General features: G+C 30.8%; 1 protein-coding gene across 4 annotated transcripts in view; it reads left to right on the plus strand.

Moving 5' to 3' along the window:
• The first annotated feature begins 603 nt into the window (after positions 1-603).
• The window catches only part of LOC134696279 (cyclic nucleotide-binding domain-containing protein 2-like), a 30,221-nt gene continuing 5,834 nt past the window's right edge, over positions 604-24,990 (plus strand). The window contains exons 1-5 of one of the 4 annotated variants that reach the window (XM_063557979.1): positions 604-1,152; positions 22,317-22,508; positions 22,722-22,888; positions 23,514-23,587; positions 24,505-24,578. In XM_063557979.1, coding sequence (XP_063414049.1) covers positions 949-1,152; positions 22,317-22,508; positions 22,722-22,888; positions 23,514-23,587; positions 24,505-24,578 — 711 coding nt within the window. In that variant the 5' untranslated portion in view covers positions 604-948. Of the gene's footprint in view, positions 1,153-10,240; positions 10,981-14,209; positions 14,433-20,304; positions 21,020-22,316; positions 22,509-22,721; positions 22,889-23,513; positions 23,588-24,504; positions 24,579-24,990 lie in introns of those variants that run through there. The other 3 variants (XM_063557978.1, XM_063557980.1, XM_063557977.1) reach the window with 3 other exon arrangements.

Here is a 24,990-nt window from a genome sequence, read left to right on the forward strand (position 1 = left end):
TAAAACTTTAAATACTTCCTCTGCGAGTGAGACCATCAGGTTTCGCACAGCCATGTGAAGCAAATGACTACCAATTAAATACATAATAGAAATTGAAGCCAAATCGCCCAAAACAAGAAAGAAAAGAATCGAGGTTAGAACTTGTCATTTATTTCCGAAATTTGACTTGAGTCCGTATGTAAATGTAATTATGCCGTGAGTAAAAAAGAAAGACGAAAGAAAATAAAGAAGATGGAAAACAAAAATCAATAAGAATAAAGATTTGCAAGGTTTTTTTAATTAAGTCCTCTCAAACAGTAGTTCTTCATAGAATAAACTTCAAATAACTGAATGAAATATCAATGATTTATAAGTAGTAGTTTATTGATATAAACAAGAAGTTACTATATTATTGTTTTATCACCAATAAACTGTAAGGAAAACCATACAATTATTTTTTATTGCATGTTATATAGATTGAATATATTGCCTAAGAACAAGGTACATTACAACCTAACAACCTAACCAGATATTGTCGCAATATTACAAAGTATAGATTTGACTTTACAATAAGTCAATTACGGTTAATCAATCTCCGCATCTGATGTTTTAATTGACAAAATTGATTAATTCTATAAAAGTAAATAGACGGATGCATATCTAAAAGACAGTCTTTTTGAAGTTAATGTAATAGAATGGAAACCGGTGCTACCGAATCTTTCAATATTTATTGTATGCACGCATATATACATAGACCAGGTAATCTCGGTCATGTTTTAATGTCAAGATCTTCGTTGTTCCATGGTTTCAAGTCCCGCACGTAAGTTTAAAAGAACATAAAAGGACTCAAACTCCCTCGGCAGTTCCAGCTCCGATCCACATAAAGGAAAATAGTTCCGGAACGGAAACGATCACTGTACGGAGGCTTGAAAGGACTGTCTTTTTGGGATTCGATACCAAAGCAGGAAAATGAATAAAAAGTTCATCCGGAGTAAAACGTCTTCCTATATCAAGTATGCAGAAAATTTAGAAAAACTTAAAAGCCGACGAAATATCTACACTTCACATAGATCTACGTCTTATGGATTGGGTAGGAAGAGAAATAGCGGACGTCTTTTATCAATTCGCTCAGAGGGTGATGCTGAAAAAGAAAAGGCGGGAATTCTCTTTGAGGTAATTTTCAATTTCTAATTTCATTGGTTTGACATATCTAATAATTTTGAAGGGTATTTGTATAGTTTATGTATTTGAGGTTTTATTCTCGGTTCCAGTGTTTATACCTTCGGTTGAGTGTTTTGTTTAACATATCATTAAGTGATTAACGTTCAGTGGCTCTTATTTCTGACATATTCAGGACAAGCCCAAACCAATAATTTGGTACATCAACTACGTATGGTTTTTGCAAATTTAGTCAACAATGCTTAAGGTAAGTACTAATGTGTAAAAGTTTTGTTGTACAACAGGTTACATACAGGCCCCTCAAAGTGTAACTAGGTTCTTTCACTCTCTGAAAAACATCAAAACACATGTATATCTTGATCATAGATTTGAATGATGGACAATATTTCAAATGACCATGTTCCTATACCTAAGTCAATCAATGTGGTCTATAGAATTAAAGAGCATTAATTGTAATGCTATTATGGACCATGATGAGAGTATACTTTATTAAAAGTCAAAATTAAGGAAGTTGCATTCATGCGAGTACATGCAGCAATAGATATAATAAAAATGGTCCTATAATATTTCTTTTTGAACTTTTAAAAGCGCTTCTTGCTAATTCTTTTCTATACTAAGCGTACCTTCTGTGTTTCATGTATTCGTAGAATATGTGACAATTGGTTTGGTAAAAATATAAGTTGTTTTGTACCGTTTAAACTTGATTTGTTTTGTAATCATACAGAATTGTTATTTGGTAATCTCATTTTATTGTCAATAAACAAAACATTTTGTGGTTTATTTTAAATACGTTTATAAAACAGGCAATTGATTTTTCGCATTTATGGTATGACAATATTGTGGTCACAGCTTTTCCAAACGTTTGTCAATTATTTAATTTAATAGTGTAGCTAATGCATTTTCCATGTTGTAATGATTTTAAGTTGTATAAAATAATTTTTGGACTTGCTTAAATGGATTCAAACAAAAAATGTTTCCTTATTATTTTTGTGACAGACATACAGATAAACCAGTAGGCATTTCTGGTATATGGATACATTGTTATAAAACAAAACAAGTCGTTAAAGTCTTGGCTACAAGATTTTCATTATAACATTTTTGTGGGAAAAACATCATGATTTAGAAAAACAGATAAGGTTGCGTGCTAATGCAAATTACACTGAAGCAATCCAGTGCGATATATAGAGTATTTATCTAGGCTATCACATCATGCATGCAAAATTACCATACTATATCTGCACACATCTGATTAAAATTCAGATATATTCGAACTCGAGTTGTCTCATATGTGCATCACGAAATCCATAACTTTATAATGATTTTGTACTTGACCAGTATTTTTATATTAGTAATGGAAGTCATAAAATAATACCGCTTTTAAATCAACAGGAAACAGACTTGCATGCTCATTAAAGTAAACCCCGTATGACTTAGTATTCCATATTGCATGTAACTTACCATCATTCAACCGTAAGGTTCCTGTTAGCCAGAGTAAAGACATTTCATCAAAAACCATAAAAAAAATAACCCTTTTACAAATATAATATCGAGTAGTTCTGTGAGAAATAGGCAAAAGGTCGTCTAAGTAAATAATCTCCCCAGAACAGTCTCACTGTTATAATTTATCTTTTACTAAACATACTTAACTATAAATATCATATGTCTTCTTTAGTTTACCCTATCGAAAGAAATTGTATTTTCACAATTTCTTAATAATCATTGTTCCGAAATAGACTATGTTTGTTGTTTTCTCATTCTCATATTTAATGTTTATTGGAACTTATATGTTTACACTTCCTTCGAGCGATTTTTTTAGCAATCATCATTAATAGTTGTATGGTTAGATTTTTATTGGCATCTTATCTATAAAATATACAATTTAAGTTTATTAAAAATTATGTCATTTTTTCGTTAAAATATGGACAAAAACTTTTTTTGCATCTAATTGTGTAATAAATTTGTTTGATATCTTAACTGATATATTTCTGATAAACATTTCGAAGAGCAGGTATACAAAATTATAAAGTTATTGAAGATGATAAAATATTTAGATTATAAAACTTCAAGTTTAACCCTGAAATTGGCCATTAATTTTTAATTAGGACACTTATCTATCTTTCAATTTAATGCTATTACATATAATGGTTCCAAGATTAATTTTATTATGTTTAAACAAATACGAATTTAGTATGTTTATTATTTTTTTTATTTTTGACTTTTTGTGTAAAAGAAAAATTTCCTTTTTTAAAAGCAAAATCTAACGACGGTCATTATAAGTGGATTCTACATGGCTTCGCTGAATCCATTGGTTCCTTTAGCTATTTAGCTTCATCGTTTTAAAGATCGACATCTTCGAAAGATAAAATGTGATACTAACAATCAAGAACAGTCAACCTTATCACCAGATGTGAAGTTTCCAGCTCAACACCCCCACCCCCACCCACCCACCCCACCTAGACGGATATATCCCAAGGTGAATATTTCCCAAAGTGGATATATTCTTATCTTGCAACGTAAATAAGCAAAAAGAAATCATTAATTTAGATTCTTTAGAATTTTATCATATCTTTAAACCGATAAAAGCTATGCACTATTAGATTTTAAAGGACTTAGTCTACCTCTATCTGAATGTGTACCTATCTCAAACATATTGGTGCAAGATGTCATTGACTGTATCGACCTAATCAATGGAACGGGGGGGGGGGGACTTAAAGGCATATATTTGATTTTAGATTTAATCTATGTCGGTAGACAGTTTGAATAGTTTAACAGTTACGGAATATTATTATAAAACTGATAGAGTGTGGTCTTGTTGGCATTAATAACAATTAGTCGCTGATTGGACTTCATAGATATAGGAAGATGTGGTATGAGTGCCAATGAGACAACACTTTCCGTCCAGGTGACAATGTATAAAAAAAACAATTATTGTGCACAATACGGTCTTATAAGTGATGTTTTTCTCATTAGTACTAGTATCACATCAACTTGTTGGCAGCCTTAGCAAGCGTTCAATGGTAACGTGCCATTTGACCAAAATACTTTTCTTATTAAGACGTTTGTTCATTTCTTTGTTGCAAGTCATGATGACGGATACGATATCATTTATTCTTCTCTCAATTGCATGTTTTGCTGTTACCATATATGGTATAAAAACGCAATGGAGGAGGTGTCTGCACACGTGACAGACTCAATCCGAAAACAGATATCACCAACACAACTAAAACTACATAAACATACTATATTCATGTTTTGGGAAAATGTCGAAATAAATTAGCCTTTTTGATACGTATAAGCATATAGCATGTTACTTTAATATAAATATTTCAATGTGATCACTCTAAAAATACAAACATTACTTGTAATTTGCAAGATAACCTTCTCCCCGAAATGTTTAATATTCCGATTTCATTTTATTTTGAATAAATAATTATCTTCGTAGCTTTTTGCACATGAAGGAAAAGCAATCTTCATTTTTACGAGTATTCTCAGATTGTCTTGCTGAATATAAAGCCGCATCAATATTCCGAGTTCTTTTATTTATGCATTTAAGACTATGATTAATAGCTGGTATCATGTATTCTAGTAAAACGTGATGAACGTATTGCTGTTCTTATCTAACTTTTGTTTCACATTCCTGGTAAATAAATTGGGTGTCAACAGTATGACTTTTTAATATTCATACGTCGGACTGTTTTGCTGTCGGTGTTACAGATTCAGCGCAACTCTATACATTCTAGATGAACAAAAACATCATTGAATGAGTTCTTCTAGCTTATATATCAAAAATTACATTTAGACCAAAATGATCCTGACGGTGAGGATTTAGAAATGTATGTTTGCCACCTATTCAATAATATCCAACCTTTTTAGAATATTTGACTATCGTTGGAATATTGTTTCGACTGACTTTCTTGTAGAAAGTTTTGTAGGTACACATAAAAACTGTTGTTATTGGAAAAAACAGAGGAAATATGCTACTGAAACGCCATTTTGAAAAACATATTTTTTAGTGACCTTTTTTATATAACCATTATCTAATGATAAGCACTGCCAAATATATTGGTTATTGATATAATGATAGTTATTACTGATTAATAATCAGTAATTTTCTGGTGAGTTATCTTAATGATATAAACGAAGAATTTGCTGAAACCATAATGAGTTAAACTAACGGCAAGTAAATAATGAAGATAAAAAAGTGATTAAGCATATTGTATGTGATCGTTGAGAATAAAAAGTCGGCATAAAAAAGAAAGTATTGGGTATGTTAAGGGTAAAATGACATTTTGGGGACATGCACATGAGGTGTGGATTGGTCAACACAAATAAATAATTAATTTGTCAGGTCCTATATGTCAGATATATAATGAAAGTGAGATCAATGATCATGATGTATGTTTTCTAACACTATTTGATTCTATTTATATTAAGATACTTTAATACGATAGGGTATTAATTTGATCATCTTGTTTGTTTGCCATTACCTTAATATTGTTTCATATTCATGAATGTTGTGCAAAGATCGACATAGGTCCCCCATTGAACCTAAAAACACACACACACACGTTAATATATGGTTCCTTTGGTTAATATTCTTTTATACTTTTATAATATACAAATACCAAATGCCTGTTAATCTTGTATGTAAGTCTGTCTAACTAAGAAACAAGTATAAGTTCCATCTTTTAAAAAGGATTACTATCATATGGGTTTGAAAATTCTTTATGACTCTACCAATTTCAGTTTACACAAAACCATATATACGTTATCTTGCTTTATTATCAAACATATATTGCAATTTAAAAAGTTGAAGTGTTATACTGTCCAACTAGTATCCCTTATCTATCTAAACTTTTATTATTGTGTGTGTGTACATGTCCCATTGAAACATGCAATCCATCTCCGTAGAGCAGAAAAGTAGGGGGTATTGCCCATATCTCGTTTACACTAGTAAAATGTGAGGTATATCTACCGTTGCTATAAAACTTTTATTTCACACCACTGGTATATAAATTGTTATCAAAGGTACCAGGATTATAATTTAGCACGCCAGACGCGCGTTTTGTCTACATAAGACTCATCAGTGACGCTCATATCAAAATATTTATAAAGCCAAACAAGTACGAATTTGAAGGGCATTGAGGATCCAAAATTCCAAAAAGTTGTGCCAAATACGGCTAAGGTAATCTATTCCTGGGAATAGAAAGTCCTTAGTTTTTCGAGAAATTTAAAGTTTTGTAAAGAGTAAATTTATAAAAATGACCACACAATTGATATTCATGTCAACACCGAAGTGCTGACTACTGAGCTGGTGAAACGTCCACTAGCAGTGGCATCGACCTAGTGGTGTAAATAGTTATCAAAGGTACCAGAATTATAATTTAGTACGCCAGACGCGCGTTTCGTCTACATAAGACTCATCAGTGACGCTCATTTAAAATGTGTTGCTACTGTTTTGATGTTTTGCTGTTTTGCTGTTGATGGCTCTTAAGGATCAGATTTAAGCGTGAGTTTTGATTTACGCAAACAAATATCATCGTGTAGTTCTTGCTTATGTGAAAATAATACGTTGTGATCCAAATAGTCCTACAGTTGGCATTTAAACAAAAAAGTTGCCCACAATTAAATTCCTGAAAACCTCATGATCTACCCTTTTTCATCTTTATATTGTCCATAAATTTAAAAATTAGATGATTGTTATGCTAGACTTTTAATTTGTATAAATATTTGAAAATATGAAAAAATCTAATAAAATGAATAAGAAAAAAAAACAGGGAAATTTATACTGTAACTTCCATTTGAATAGCATAATAAACTCTTTAGTGACCTTTTTCATAACACCAATATCTAATAAACAATTACAAATATATTGGATATCGACATAATAAAAGTAATTACTGATTATAAAGCAGTCGTTAATGGTAAATTATCTCCAATAGAATAAACGAAGTATTTGTTTAAACCAAAGTGAGATAAACAAACGGCAAATAAATAATTAAGATAAAAAAGTGATGAAGCATATTACATTTGATTGTTAAGAATAGCTAGGCACAACACAGAAATAATTTGTTATGTGAAAGGAAAAATTCGCATTTGGGGAACAGGCATTTAGCCAATCATTGTCAGTTTATTTTCGATTTTTGAGTTTGTCTGTCCCTCTGGTATCTTGCGTCCCTCTTTTTTTTAAAAGTTAAATGCGATGCATTAATTCAATTCATGTTTATAGAAATTCATATGATTAAATATCAATTTGATCACCATGATCACATATACTGACAGACTTTGCTTGATTATCATAGAACTTCCATTCATGCTTTCAATACTACTTTATGGTTATAAACAACCACTAATACACCTGACCAAAACGAGGTTGTTAAACATACCTGATAAATGAAGTCGCATGAATTGCTTACAGCGAAATTTAAAACCCTTGAATTTTGTTTTAAAGGTTTTTTTTTGTAACAATTCTGTCAATCCATACCCATACTTGAATCGTTGATAAATGTTGCATCGCCATATATTGCAGATCTTGAGAAATCCAAATCTGAATCAAACCATAAGAATCCATGAATATTCTATTTTAAGAGAAAACATAGTGTATTGAATAGGACAGAGGCACAGAGGTACAACACAGAAATCAATATATGCCAGACAGGCGTGGTTGACCTTCCAGACAATCATTTAGGCGTTGGTGACTGGTAGTCATTGCCTTCGATGGTGTCGCATCCATTTATTAGAGAGAAACAAGGGTTTCAATACATACCACATGATTTCAAAATGAGACTTTATTGAGTCAGTTATTTGATAATACATACAGGGTTTCAATACATACAAGATCTTGATAATTTAATCAAACAAACTTTGAATTTAGAAAAGTAAATGTGTTGTATAATGTCAAAATATTTTTTTGCTCATCTACATTTGTATAATGGCTTAGTATTTATGTTTGTTTAATTGTGTGTGTGTGTGTCGAATTGACACATGCAATCCATCTTCGTTTATTTAAATTTCCTTTAATTTGTCTCGACATCGTTTTGGATAATAAATCTCTATATAGTTCATGCCAAGAAATAGCAAAAAATATAGACTATAGAGAAGTGTAGGCACAGATTGCAATTATTACAATGCATGTTGGCATGTCCGGTGCAGATACTGCAGTTGGATAGATATGGCGCAAGTGCAACAAACATGATGGAAATAATCACACATAACATTTATTTAATCATGTGCAAACAACCTGATAGTTCTATACAGAAATGGTTAAATAGAGGAAGCAGTCTAATTGTTAAATTGGTCATATAAAAATATAACAATGTAAAACTAATGACAATATCGACAAAGTTTTCTTATAAATCTTAATTTTAGTATGCAAAGTTTAATTTTATTCTTAACTGATCGTCGGTTTACCCCTTTTCACACGGTTTTCTTCAAAATCAATTCGTTGCTAACTGGCTTTGAAAATTAAGTTATGCAATGATTACTGCATACGAAGCAGTATATATCTACATTGCGGGTGCTTGAAGTAGTTATCATTGTTTTAAGATCCCATAGCTCTCTTTGTCCGATTCTTTTTTTTTATATCGCAAACTGACGTTTTATCTGTTGTACTAGACGATTATTTTCTTTCTTATTTTACATGTGCAAATGTGTTACAAGTTCGTTGTTTAGTCTTAATTTTTTTTAGAAAGCTACATGTTTGATGTTTCATGTGCACATTTTGATGACAGATAGTATTTTCGTTGGTATATATTTGTCTTGTTTGGCTCTTGGAGTTATGGAATGGTTACATTGTCATCTAATAATATGAGGCAACTTTATTTAAGACCAGTTGCATTCTTATAATGTTGAAAAATACAAAGCGTGCCATATCCATTCTAATTTGACTCAGTGCATACAAATGAAAGAAAAATCTGAGCTTGCCTACAAAGTAAGCAATGTTTATATTTTCATAAGGCGCACTGAAGATTCATGAAGATTCAATCGGTATCATTGGGAGCATCAAATTTTCCATGTTTGCAATGAAATGTAAATATTTATATAATTTTCAAATTAGACGTTATGAATTAAATTATCAAGTAAAAATAAATTTGATACCAAGTTATTGAATGTTTTGTAAAAAAAGTCTTTTCAAATCAAATGAATGCTAAACACATTTAGCGATCGGCAGAACAAACAAACGTATTTGACGAAGAATCTTGAGAGGAAAATATTAAAGGAAAGCGTTTTGAAAGATTTTCATTGCATTAGTTTACATAGAAATACATACTTTTGTTTTCTTACATTAAAACTTGTATGAATTCGCATGAGACATCTGTTAGGACTATTTTAAGAGTTTATCTCAATTACAAGTTTTACTCTTTAATATTCACAATTAAGTGACATAGCCAACGTTTGTTCTCAACTTGTTTACTAAAATTATAAAGATGTACAATACATTTTAGCCTATAATTTATTGTACAAACTATTCCATTTGTATTAAAGCAAACAAGATATGCTTTATCATTAAGTGGGAATTCTTAATGTAAAATTGTCAATTAGCTATAAATGACAATAATAATGTTTAAAAGTGCCATTTATCGTTAAAATATACGTTTATGTGCATATAAAATGGTTATAAATTGAATTCAAACGGAAAATAAATCACCTTTAACATCAAAAGATTATTATATCCGTCCGTGGAACAGTAAGTCAGTGTTAAGTAGCCGTAATTAACCTGTTGATACAAACCTGTGTTTACAATAACCCTTGCTGAAATTTAATGTCGATTTATTACGAACCAGATAACACTGGTTAAAGGATTGGGATTCATGAAAGTGAAATTTCAATTAAAAATTATAAATCTTTAAAGTATCCTTTCAATATGTCAAGATTTTGACAATACGCATTTTTGTAAACAATTATTGTGGGATAAAATATGATAGATATTTGCGATATTTCGGATGAAATTTAGTGCTTTAGTTCGAGTTATTGTTTTCCGTACGTAAGCGACATTCACCTCGGCTTTTGTGATAATTTACCACTCTGCTATCTCTCAAGTTAAATAACACAATGGTAATAACAGAATACGCAATTTATTAGATTTCCGTAGATACGGAAACGGGACTTCATTAAATTCTTGTCGATTGCAAGTTTTGATTATTAATTTCATTAAAGAGGCAAAGTGATTTTATTGACAGAAATTAATAATTGCAGCATACATCTGGCCATTTAGATTTATCTTAATCAAGATTACCAATGCAAAGCAAATTATTGCTTATTGAATTTTCGTTAAAGGAAAATCATGACTGGATAACAGCAAGATTCTACGACTTACCTGTGAACTGACAATCAAAACATCTCTTTTAAGACTTCGGAAGAGACAAATCGAATTATTCCTGTAATTTGACGGATTAAATGTTCTGTAACTCTATACAATTTCATTGTAAGATTGTTCAAGTAAATAATTGATGAGGTATAAACGCGCATATAAGAATGAATAGAAATCATCATAAATATGAGACCAGGGAAACATACTATAACCGTGTGCCACTACGAAAACATACATCTGTAATGTCTAAATTAGAAGTGGATTCTATCTCACTGAAACCATCGATAAATGACATACATTGTAGGGAGGTTAAAAGTGGTCGTAGTATCAAAGGGAATAAAAAGGGAGTTTTCCCAAGTATTAAAAGTTCCGGACTGATAATAAATAGCAGAGATGATCCTTATACGTCGAATAGATTAGCAAAATGGAACAGTGTATACAAACGTGTAATGGTGGTTAATAGATTACCAAAACCAACCAAAAGGACAACAAAGAGAATATCATCAGGAAGAGTAAGTCTTTAACAAATTTTTTTTTTTTTAAATAATAAGGCTTTTCTACCTCAGGCATAGACTACCTTAGCTGTATTTGGCAAAACTTTTAGGAATTTTGGTCCTCAAAATCATTTATATGTTTGTCATCCATGGTCAGATTTTCTTTTTTGAACAATGAAAGCATACATGTAGTTATAAATGCTGAAATACTCTTACTTTTTTTAGTTGTAGCCATTGTCTGAAACTTAGTTTTCGCGCCATCATTCGTTAATTTGTCGATGAGGGAAAACTAGTTATGTTTTCAATGAGGAAAACGGCGTGGTTGAACGGAGATCTTGTGTTGGTTTTTTTCCACGACAGAATGCTAAAGGGCTCTCTCTACCAGGCATAAACACGGTTAATCTTTATGATGAAAAATAAGAATTTGTATATAGTTTTAAATTCACTATTGCAAAATTCACATGATCTTGAAACATTGATTTCTCAGTAAAGAACACACTTCAATAATTTAGATAATATTAAGTTTCAAGTTTTTTTTTCGTCTGTCTTTCATTGATGGTTATTGATGGCTCTCTCATTGAACTAAACTTTACTAAAACATACCACTATATGTACATATGTTTGGTGGAGTTGTGTGTTGGTGTGCTGTGTTGAAACTTTCGAAAATATAGTATATGCATTTTTTGTTACTCCAGTTATCATTTACTTTAAAAGGGTGATATGATGCAAAATTCCTAACGGGAGGGACTGTGTTTGATGTTCATCTGATGAAGACATAATCTTTCAATCAGCTAAATTGATGTCTACAGCTGGCATATCAGTATCTGGTAGTAGTCCTTTGTTAATTTATGTATCATTATTATTTTGTTTAGTTTCTTTTATTACCTATTCTGACATCGGACATCTGACTAATTTTAAACTGAGTTTTACTGTGAGTATTGCTGTGTTTTATTTTTGTACATTGTCTAGATGCATAGGGGAATGGTTGAGATCTCGAAAACATGTCTAGCCTCACAGCATTTGTTTTGCGCATGCTCCAAGTCAGGCGCCTCTGGCCTTTGTGAGTCCTGTATGCTGTTTAAATTTATATTTTGGAGTTTAGTATGACGTCTATTATCACTGAACTGGGACACATTTTTGTTTAGGGGCCAGTGAATAAGTTCGAAATATAGTCCATTATAATCTTGTATAATCCACCTAAAATACAATGCAAAACGAAGGTTCAATGACTTCTTAAAACAAGACAATGATTGGTCTAGTTTTGTTTCACAAAAGAAGGAATAAAAACACATGACATTATAAAATTTGTGGGTATATGTGTTATTTTTACGACGTTACGAGAAAACATGCAAATAACTAAATACGTTACTTTACATCAATTCTTGTAGGAGATAAAGAATTCTTGCTCAAAATAACAAGTTTAGATTTTTTTATCATTAATTGGCATGCAACGATGTACTTAAAAATATGTAAACGTGCATGATACATGCAGACTACATCCTTAGATCTTCCAATCAATTTCCCATGTTACTACCTAGTGGAAAAACAAAACGGCACTACTGACGTTAGGTAAGAACATGAAAAGAGTCTATTAAAACCGACATCACTCGTCATCAGCTCGCAGGAGTTACACCGGGAGATCAATTATAAGGAAACATCATATAGTCATTATAATCACAATAAATCGAGTCATACCTTAATAAATGATGTTGAAATTACATGAAAACTTACAAGACCCGAAGTATCACATATACGCTATTAGCCTATCTTAACGTGTTTTTATGTTGTCAAACGTTTTAATTTTAGCATTTCCAAACTTTTGGTCACTTAATACCTGACGAAACAAGTTTTATGTCTATAAAATCATATTATTCGTTTTTGTAACTTATATTTAATTTCCTATAATCGTTTTTATAAAATCTATGAAACAGTAAAAGAACAAACACGAGTGTGCAAAGAATTTATTCTTACATTCTTAAATAAACATTTTAGTGCATGAAATAACAAGTATAAAAAGAACTTTTGACTCAACGGTTATAACTAAAAAAAAGCGTAAGAAATTAGAGTAACTGTTTTTTTTCTACGCTCAAAAAGGGAGTGGGTCTGTTGTAAGTGTCAATGATAAGGGTTAATCAATATACATGGAGGGAAAGTGAACGAACAATTTTATCCTTTAATAGAATAACTGCATCCCAATGTTTTATATTGACACGATAGATAAGCATATAAATACAAATAAGTAAAAAAAGAAGGTGTGGTATGATTGTCAATGAGACAACTATCCACAAAAGACCAAAATGACACAAACATTAACAATTATAGGTCACCGTACGGCCTTTAACAATGAGCAAAGCCCATACCGCATAATCAACTACAAAAAGGCCCCGATGAGACAATGAAAAACAAATCAGACGAGAAAAATAACGGCCTTATTAATGCAAAAAAATGAACGAAAAACAAATATGTAACACATAAACAAACGACAACCACTGAATTACAGACTCCTGACTTGGGACAGGCACATACATAAATAATGTGGCGGGTTAAACAAATTAGCGGGATCCCAACCCTCCCTCTAACCTGGGACAGTGGAAAGTGTCTGGTAAGTTCGGTGTAACGTATTCGAATAGGAACTCAGAAAATTGTGCTATATAGCTTCTAATATGTTGCCTTCTTTTTTGTCCTCAATATCTTGATACAAGTTAATATGGTTTTCCTTTTTCGCAACATGCATGGTATAAAAAATTGGCTTACTTTAGCCTTATGTTGACTTTAGCCTTATGTTGAGATTTCATTCGTTTCAATGCAAACTTTTCATACAGACTAGATTATTTTAACTGGATATTGAAAGCAATCAAATGTTAACAAAATCATTTGATCAGTGACATAAACAACAATGTCATTTTAATCCCTGATTACCTTTGTTTATTAAATAAACCTGTCTTGTAGTGCAATTCTATAAGTTATAGCACGACTAGGGATTATCCTAGTATCAACATTTTAATCAAAAATTCAAAATATTAATATTCAAATTGAATGTTCTTTTTAGAAAATTTTAGAATGACACACAAAGAGGTTTACCTCTCTTTGATCTCATTAAACAAACAAATGTCACATTGTTGTCGAGTTATGTATCTTTAATAAGGATGTGTGACATTTATTTATCAAACTTGCAATACACAATAACCCATCGACGTGAGTGACAGGGTTGTACCATGTATACGGCCTTTTGTTCAATGTATCATCGCGTCGAACAATTGATTTGAAAAGGATTAGAGGGTTATATCATTACTCATCAATTCAAATGGAAACATTTAATGATAAATTGATAAATTTACACTTTTCTGAATATCTTGATTATTTATAAAATGAAGGTGATACCATTGAAAGCTGTATTTGATGTCTTTGTTATTCCCTCACATAATTACAAAATGGATGCTGAATTGGAAACTTCTGTTCATAATTGGGAGGTACGCATTTGTTATTTTACTTTTTAAAAGCATAAATAGATAAATTTAATCGAGATCTTTTAACATGAACTTATAAAATATGAATCGTTCTTAGTGTATTTTTTTTGTGTAAATCAAATAATTGTACCAAACCTGAACGTATGATTCCCCTAAGGATTTGCAGACATTTTATTTTGGGTGTTCTGTTAAGAATCTTTTTATATTCAGAATACTAAGGTACTTTTCGGCAATTGCAATTGTTCACATAATATAATTTTGTCACATCTTCTATATATAGTTTTTTTTTATAATCATTTGATTTTTTTTTTAAGTGTCAATTTTGAAATGATTTTATGAGATTTTGTATCCGCATATTGTACAATATTCAAGGAAACTATCAAATAGCAAGGTGTTCTATTCTTAATTTACTAAAAGCAATACACGAAGAACATTGAAAACAACATTGATTGATTGATTGTTGGTTGCTTAACGTCCAGTTTGAAAACAACAATATTCAATCTCAGATCATAACTGCCATGCACAAACAATATTCACATTCAAGTATGTTGGCGTTGCTTTTTGTATCAGTTCTGCTGGTCAGTTGTTCAGTTTTTTTTTCTCTTTTAGTTTAGGTGTTTCCCTCAGTTTTGATTTCTGGCCTGGAAGTTTGTTTAAGTTAAATCCGTTGACTATTTAACAGCTGTATACTTGTATTGATTTTATGTATGACGATTGCCTGTATATGTAATACTTATAATGAGTATGTTAAATTTGATATATGCCTTTTTGTGATTCTTCGTTACATTTGTTGTTTTTATAGTGAAATTAAGATGATAACACAATATTGACTGCTGTACCCCTATTTTTGACATTTTTACTCTTTGAGTATGTTTGTTTTGTTCATACATCGTTGACAATGTAATGGAATTTGATGCGACTGTCATACAAGTGAGAGGTTTAGCTAGCTATAAAACCAGGTTCAATCCACCATTTTCTACATTAGAAAATGCCTGTACCAAGTCAGGAATATGACAGTTGTTATCCATTCGTTTGATGTGTTTTGACTTTTGATTTTGCCTTTTGATTTTTGATTTTCCTTTTTGAATTTTCCTCGGAGTTCGGTATTTGTGTGTTTTGACTTTTAAAGTATCAGAACTTTTTATATATATTATTAAGTATAATATTTTGGCTTGCTTTATTACATAGCCATGTACCTTTTTTGACAACTGAATGGTTGGAGCATTATAAGTGAAATGATTGATTGATTGTTGTTTGTCTAATGTTCAGTGACAAATATTTCAAGCATTATATACAACACAAGTTCATGACATATATAGATATAGAACTAAATTAAAATAAAAGTTATTATTAGTAAATAACGATTACGCAATTCAAATAAACCATACACACACACAATAAATGAAAGATATTATTGTAATTTAAGTATGTAAGAAAGCAGAATACATTTTTTTGTCAGATAACTTTATCATATTCGCAATCCTACGTAAACTTCATTTTAGATTTGTTACTGTGCATATGTATGCACCATCAAGCCGAAGAATAAATTTGTTTTTATAAACCAACATTGACTTTTCTCAAAAATCAGTATTTCATGTTAAACTATCGGTGCATTCTGTTATTAAACCGAGTTGATTTATGTATTTGATTTAATTACCCATGCATTTTATTTGCTTTAATATCGCAATTCGAATTCTCTTATCACAACCACCAACCCAGCATAATATTGACAAAACAGTTTTCCCATACAGATAGTAGATATTTTGCTTTGTATAGAATTAGGCGTTTTAATAACATGTGATATCATTCACGGTCCAGTGAATCTGATAGAAATTAACTTTTGATGTTTTATCTATTTTTTCGCTTATTGAATTGCTACTTGTTTGTTTTATAAACAAGTCATGATTAAACAAATTATCACAAAATTGTCAAGGAGATGCTTTAAGATGCATGTTAAAATTCACTTTTTAAAGTCATCAATCATTAATTCGTTCGACGCTACAAAATAAAATGGCTACCTCGAGAGTTTCATTTTTCATTCATAACACATAAAATTGTTTTCTTCATCAGATTGCTGATTGATGACGATGAATCTTTCTTGTTTAATAAGCTGTTCGTCATTTTCCTCTTTATCTTTGTTTTCTCAGACAGCTACCATTATGTTTAACAACAATAAGCTGTTAGCCGTTGAAGGACAAATACATTTTTTCCATTTAAAAATGGGAATATTGTAACCAAAGTTTTCCTATTGTTTTTTTCATTTGGTTACGTCGGGTCATCAATGTATTTTAAAGCTGCTATTCATTCTCATTTTTATCAATCTCATATACTTGTCTTTCTACGCTGATGAAAAAAAAACCCTGCAGTATGCAAGTTAGCAATGTCGATACAAAGAAATAGAACTTTTACAATTTTGTGAGTACGAAGCTCTTTGTTGTTTTTCTCGATCATGAACGCGCAACCATCACCCAAGCACTTGAAATCCAAGAACGTACAAATGTCTGATTTTAGACAAGCTAAACGTGACCGCTACAGAAAAGTGAAATTCATCTAAGACCAACATTGCCTGAGGTAGAAGGAGCCTTAGTTTTTTACAATGTGATTATCTCGATAATATTGACAGGTCTATTCAGGCCTTGCAAATTGTTGGATAGTATCTTACACTTGCCTCGGTAAAATACCTGATTTATACTTTTTTCAAGAATCACAATTTTCATTCCAATCTGCATCTCTAATTCCATTTTATGACCAGAGTAGCCCATCACTTTTATTCGTCGTTCTATAAACTAGATTTAGATACTACAGTTATCAATAATTGTTCTTTAATGAAGCTTTTTTGGACCAAATATCGATCACTTTCTCTAAAATAGCATTCGCTATTGAGATTGAACTAATGTAAAAACATATAAAACTTTAAAATAATGATCAAGTAACTTCGAGGGGAGTATTTACCGGATCGTACCATGTATTGTTTGCAAAATATGTTCAGACAAAATTCATTCAAAATTTGCATCTGAGGTTAACCGAATATGATTGGAAGTATACTTGACTTTGAGTGGATAACAACATTCGCTGAAAATAAGAACGCAAAAAAGATAATTGGATGTGATAAATAATAACAATATGCAACTAATGCACCTTACTAGGTGTGCAGCTAAACATAACACTATTATATAATGTATATATTGCTTATTAAGAATATTAGGAAATAATGGCAACAAATATAAGACTTATGACCAAACGGAAAGGAAAGATACGTACAGAATTAAAAAAAAGGAAAAAAGAAAAAGGTACATGTTCATAAAATTGACAATACCTTAAATGAAATAGTACAATAGAACGAAAGCAAGCCAATAAATAGTCCAGGTGTAATTGTTATCAGATGGTATATAAGAGTTAAGTCTCGTTTTATTTGTTTGATTTAAAAATATCATTCACTATCAATACTAAAACTTTGTCAATAAGAGGAATGTTGATGGTTAGGTAAATACTGTGCAATAAATTCAATCGTATCCGATATGAGCTATGCTATTTGAGATTATTTTTTTAATAAACAATACGGTAGCATAAGTGTAAGTGTAATATTAATGCAAGTACAATACCATTGTCTACCGTGCAGTTTCTTTTAACAATTCGCAGCCCATCAGCTATGCCTTTCATCAAGTGGTGATAATCCAAAATTATGCGATAGTTCACTTGTTCGTAGCAAAAATATTGAAAGTGAAATATAGCCTCTTCACAAATGGACAGCGTGGTCGATCTTCACAATTATATTTCAACTTCTGCGTTTTGGCCAAACAGGTTCCGTAACCGCTCTTTAAATAATATGACTGTTGAATAAAACACGTTATTCAAAGGTTATATGAATGGGTTTTTTTTCAAATGAAACCATTTCAACTTTTTTATCTTATTCCCCCAAACTACATATTTATGTTTTTTTTGTGTTATAGAAAATGATAGATAATTATACTATATTCTAAACATTTTATATAAGACGAAAAATATTTATTATCTAGCTCACCTGGTCACACTGTCTTCTCCCATTCTGAAACCTCTTATACCGTGCTCACAAAGGTATATGATAACAGTAGTAACTTTGGTGGAAGGCTTTTTTTAAATGCATCTTCATTTAACTGAAGACTGATATAAAACATAAAGCATGGCAGATTAGTTGACAAACTTCATCAATCGTTTTATTTTAAACTACATAAGGAAATGTATTAATGGAGTTCGCTTCTCAGTTCCAAAGTAATTAACACTAGATTATATAGATAGGGGATTAATAAAGGAAATTAATCCAAAAAGCAAACAAAGTATATAGGGCACCGTGCTTGATTTCGAAATATTAGCCATTGAAATTTTGGCGGGAAAATATTCTCTCTTGACTTTTTATAGCTTTATCATTGACAAGTTGAAGTTCTCAAAAATTGTTAAAAAGTAATTAAAGTTTTATAAGACAAAAGGCTTATCATTATACATGTAAAAGATTTACAAAAAGAAAAATTAGGGTCAACAGGCAAATTTTTTCAAGGCATTCAAATGGATAAAACCAGAGGATTCCGAAAATCTGACAAAAAATCTTAAACATGACAAGCCAGCTTCCCTTAAAACATGAGGGGTATGATTATTGGATAAATTTGTCAACCTTCCATATTTAGTGTCGATCGCGGCGGGAGTTTTGGTACATTATGGACTATGCAAAATCACTTTTTCATATTATTCTGTAAACTACTTGGCAATTTTCGATAAACATAACAGGAATGGTGTATGAAAGGTTAAAAGAAAATTATCCCTTCTTGGTTTCAATCGGATGGAAAGAAATCTTTGACTATATATTTTTTTACACACGACAAGGGGAGAGTGTGGCGTAAACACATCATTCAAAACTTAATTTCGATGATGCAGGTTATGGGTAAAAACTATTATCCGGGTACTTATGGGCCTCTCACTAAATGTCTTCTTAACATCTACGTATAAAATAGAGAATAGAATTAAGCCAATGTTTTAACTTTACACTCTAGGGGATGTGATGTTTTATAATATAATATTTAGTAATATCACGATGTTAGCTTAATTCGAGCAAAGTAAATACAAGTTAAATAAAATAATTATATAGGATGAATCTCTACAGTAGATTAAACGGAAGATTTACAGTTTTTCATCTTTAAATGTCATTTTTCATATTTTTACAAAGTTGACATCTATGCGACAGGTGAATAGATTAGTCACCTATAATTTCTAAATTACCGCTATTCAACTATTCAATTTCATTACCGTAAAGAATTGTTGTAAACATCAAGTATTTACTTTCGTTAATGTCCTTCTTTATGTGAACTTGATCGTTGACAAACAATATATTTATCGTTTATTGAATATCAACACCTTCGTAATATATTGAATAAAATCTTTGTACATAATTCGAATTACCTCGATAGCTTTGGAGTTTAAAAAGAACAAACAATTTACCTATATGAAGACAGATTGTCATCTTTGTGGCCATGAATCAATTGAATTACTTACATTTCTGTACCACAGTGCTCTGATTATAACTTTTGAAAACTGTGATTTTTCATACAAATCTATCATAAAACAACAATAAAGGTAATTATATATTTTCCAACTTAGGGTCAAATCGAATAAAGATTTTTTATATAAGATCAATATAAATTCAAGCGATTTACTGAATTTCAACTGGTGTTAAATCAATTTCTACAACCTTTTAACGAATAAGAAAACACATAATAATAAAATCTAATTACACCTTTTCTTTAAATTTAAATTCAATTCCAGTTTCTGTTGATTTCCCAGTGTAAACAAATTCAAAATAACCTCGTCCTGATAAATATTGATAGTTGTTATTCTATATAATGGACGATGTTGTCCTTTGCGCAGTCTTAGTATTGACAGATCAGCCAAAGAAGGCATTGTTCATTTACAGCTAAGTCGTCCAGCTGATTATTCCCATAAACCTTAGAAATTACAGAATAATGAGAAATAGCTTCGACTTCAAATTTAAATATAAAAGTTATTACCATGGATGTTACTGAACAGTGCGATAAGATATTTACACCAAAAAAGTTTAATAACTACTGTTTAAAAAAATCTCTTCTGACGGAAGTTTTATATAGTTTAATATCTTGAATGATATTGCAATGAAGTTTGAAGAACTAAGTACTTTGAGAACAACTTTTCTGCCAATTCGAAAACAATTGCCACTAGGACCTATAAAATCAGATTCATCAAATCTAAAGGAAAATGGCAGTACAATCTGCAATAGTGTGCGAATGGTACGGTTTCGAAGCGATGGAATGTTGTTTCCTAAACCAATAGTGTTTCATAATTTGTCGTCTTTCTTACCGGATATAAAACTACAATATCATGAATCGGGGCATATGTCTTTGTTTGAACAATATAGACAAAGTGGAATAATAGCCCTGCTTATCAACGGTGAAATTGTTATTCGGAAACGAAGACATTGGAAAACAAAGCTGAAAGCGTCTAAATATTCCTATGACCCAATTAATAAGAGGATTTCAACCCCAGAGACATTAATTGATGAAACGGAAACCGCTCCTATAATTGTCATTCAGGTAGGCAGACAATTACTAATGTGATTGACTTTTCATATTTGTCAATGCAACCAATTGCAGCATTTAACAATCAGGATGCTTATGATCAGAAACACAAACTATATAAATGTACGCCATAATAAAATATATCTAACTTAACACAATATCATTGAAGCAACCGGATGTTTCTACCAAATGATAAGTGTTAAGACAATTTCTTTAACTTCGAATTAAAAGGGATATCCAAACACTTCATAATAAGGCGAAACAGATGTGGATAGTAGCACATTAACTACAGATTATGTGATTTATATACAGTTTAACAAATATGATCTAATTCGGTTGTTAGAGTATCTATGAAACAAATAAGTTTTATTTGTTTAAGCTACAACCCCATCCTGCGTATCTCGTTTATTATAGTAAGCATTTTTTTTTTAAATAAACCCCAGTAACACGATAAGTGCAATAATTGTCATCAAGAAATTTTTAGTTTATTCCTGTTTTATTTCATTTTTCATTAACCAATGTTTAGTTTCCTTTGTAGTTTGTTTAGATCTGTTCTCGCCTTTTCCCTATCTTGTGTGATGGCGTCATTGAATATCCTTTTTGTTTAAAGAAATAGTACTAATATCCATTGAATAGAATAGATTAGATCTTAGGTATTAGGCAATAAACATTCTTATCCATTTTTTTTATATCCTGAACGTGTATACTCATATGACATTCTGAGATAAAAAAATAAATGACATGATTGTCTATGTGTTAGTAGGAGATATCTTCTCGGTCCTTAAGGGAGTTCGCTCCTCAGTTTCAAAATAATTAACACTGGTTTATATTGATAGGGAATTTATAAAAGAATTCAAAGAGCAAACAAAATATATTGGTCACCATGCTTGTTTTCGAGATATTAGCCATTGAATTTTTGGCGGGAAAATATTCTCTTTTGACTTTTCATAGATTTATCATTGACAAGTTAAAGTTCTCAAAAGCTGTTAAAAAGAAATAAAAATTGGGTAAGACATTTACAGATGGCTTATCATTATACATGTAAAAGATTTACAAAAAGTAAAATGGGGGGTCACCGGGCAAAATTTTTCAAGGCATTCAAACCGATAAAACCAGAGGATACCGAAAAACTGACAAAAAAAAACAAAACATGACAAGCCAGCTTCCTTAAATGTTTATTTGATTTTTGTCTAAAAATTTGAGGCTTATGCGTCGACTCCACCAGTCTCTACAGTAAAGAAATTGAACTAAATGCGCGGTTTGAAGAATACTATTAAAACTTAACTTATCTTGATGTTTTTACTTATTTCAGCCTCTTGTCAGGTTCCGAAGGGCAGTTAAAAATGTACAGACTCTACTTAAAGCTACAGTAATAAACAATGGACAAAACTCTCGCAATGAAGGCAAACTGTTTTCCTGGGCACAAGACTTCATGTCTACCAGACGTGAGTTTGAGATGCATGGATTAAGTTTCGATCCAGCAGACTATAAAGCCAGACGAGAAGTAAGTATGTTTAGCCTTTAAATTCAAACCAAAAGAGTTCAACTTAACAATGATATTAATAATCCAAGCAGTTTATTCAGTTCTATTATTTCAATACATTTATATATTCAATTTGTCTAAGCTGAATTAGAAAATAGGAATAGATATATACTGCATGTTTCACATTATATAGATAAATTTCAGACTTTTAGTATAAACCACAATTTTATGTAGGCATGTCTCAGCAACGAAGCAAAGACAGTGTTGTCAATGGACCCTGACGAAAGAACAGAGGATCACCTAAAAATTGCACTTCTAGCGTTAAACCAAGCAGTAAATGCATTCAGTGAATTTCCAATCACCATGCAAAGATCTTTAGTTCGTGTCGGTTGGTATGAACAGTAAGTCGTTTTCGTATGAAATCCTTCACTAAAAGTGAATGTAAAAAAACAAAATGTTTTGAGTTAACGTTCACATTAGTTATAAGTCTCGTATAAAACACACAAATCAATATTGAATGGCGACTGTTTCGACCAAGGATTCAATATTTTATTCACTATATCAAAAATTTATATTTATATATACCGAAAAATAATAGCATAATTTAGGGCACAGTAATTAACTGATGTTCTAATCCCATTAACTGATTGGAAAGATACTAATAAATTCATCAAATAAAAGCTGAAGGGATTGCATGATCTGAAAAACATAAGGAAGGAAATCGGGTACCATGGGTACGTCGACAAGGCAAATTTGAAAACAAAACATAAAAAAAAATCACCAAAAACACTTTATAGCTTTCATTTGTCCGAGAATTTTTGCTGGATTTCTCTTTTCAGTATCTCTCAAGCTTAAACATCGAAAAGCTACGGATGCCACAGAAGGAGCTCTTTAATCAATAAGGACCAAAACAAAATATCCGAATTCGCCCATCGTAAGCGTTTCCTACCATGAATTATACCAACCGAAATTTTAATTTAAAAATAAATAATTTTAGTGTTATGTTTGTCATATAACTGTTTACAGCTTTGAAGACAAGCGTGTTATTATTAGACAAGGACATATGGCAGACAACTTCTACTTAATCATCTCAGGAACAGGTAATTATTTGACCTAGGTACTAAAGAGGGGGATAGTATTGTGCTTAAAAAGAGGCGCCAGATACCAAAGACAGAATAAATCAGAAAAGTAAAAGAATCGACAATATCATTGCATAACAAAAAGACAAAAAAGTTGATAAATACCAATGGGATACTAGTAATAAAAATGATAAGCCGAAAAAGAAAAAACTAAAAAAAGAAAAACCCTAAAAAAAGATGTCAATTAAATTGTACATTGATAAAAGTTTAATACCAAGAAAATGTAGTTGCAGTATGTGATTACATATGTTTGAAAATATTGATATTAATCATATAAATGTTTTTGATAACGAAGAACTTTGTCCGTATTTTCAGTACAATATCCATAAAACGTTTTTATTCCGTTTATTGAAATCCTTTTCTGTTTGATGAGTTGATCTTGACAAACGTCAACAAAATTTTATCAAAAAAAAAAGATTTCTTTGTTAAGAACATAAAGACATCAAGATAGTGCATTTTAGTTTTTCTATTTACACAAATATCTGCATTTACTGTTCTAATTTTGTCGTCACCTCGTGATGCGTCTTTTTAACTTTTGTGATTTTTAAGTTTGGTGGGTTAAATGATTGTGTGGGAAAAGGTTCAAATTGTTAAAACGATTTACGTTCTAAAATAAAAGGGCAACTTCTTCAAAACATATCATTTATAATTCTTAATGATAATATCTAGTTTTGTGTAAAAGATTGAAATGTACATATAATATGATTTTGTTTCTTTTTTTATAATTAATAAATATTCCATATAAAAATATATGCCATAATCAAGTTAATGTCACAAATATAACAAAGATTTCTCTCAAAGTCGTATATATGGTGCCCAATAGAAGTAAAGAAGTGTACTATGTACGTTTTTGAAGTGAAGCTTATCAATAATTTCAGCTATTGTAACTATTATGGACACAGAACAAAGTGTACGGACAGCAGCCGTTCTGACTAAAGGCAACAGTTTTGGGGTAATCAGATTATTTAAATAATTTTGAATTTTGGTATCGTTAACGTGATCATTCTATAACTATTAATTGTACTATCAAATTTAATTCGCATCTTAACAATTCCAAAGAAGTTGATATATGAATGATATAAGAATGAAAAGTACCAAGTACCAAGCGTGTTTTCATATTTTGTAATATAAAGGGATTTGCTGAACTGCTGAATGTAATTGCTGGTTCCAGATTTCAGTAACAGATTTATTTAGCTGTTTTGACATTACCTTTCGGGTCCTCTATGTTCGTCAACCTCGTGCTTTATTTTGGCTTTTTATTTTTTTTAATTCAAGTGTCATTGATTTGTTTAGTAGACAATATGCGCGTCTTATTTACAAAACTGTAATTCTGATATCTGTAATGATATATTTTCAAGAGTGAG

This window comes from Mytilus trossulus, chromosome 14, assembly GCF_036588685.1.
Source record: "Mytilus trossulus isolate FHL-02 chromosome 14, PNRI_Mtr1.1.1.hap1, whole genome shotgun sequence".
Lineage (NCBI taxonomy): Eukaryota > Metazoa > Mollusca > Bivalvia > Mytilida > Mytilidae > Mytilus > Mytilus trossulus.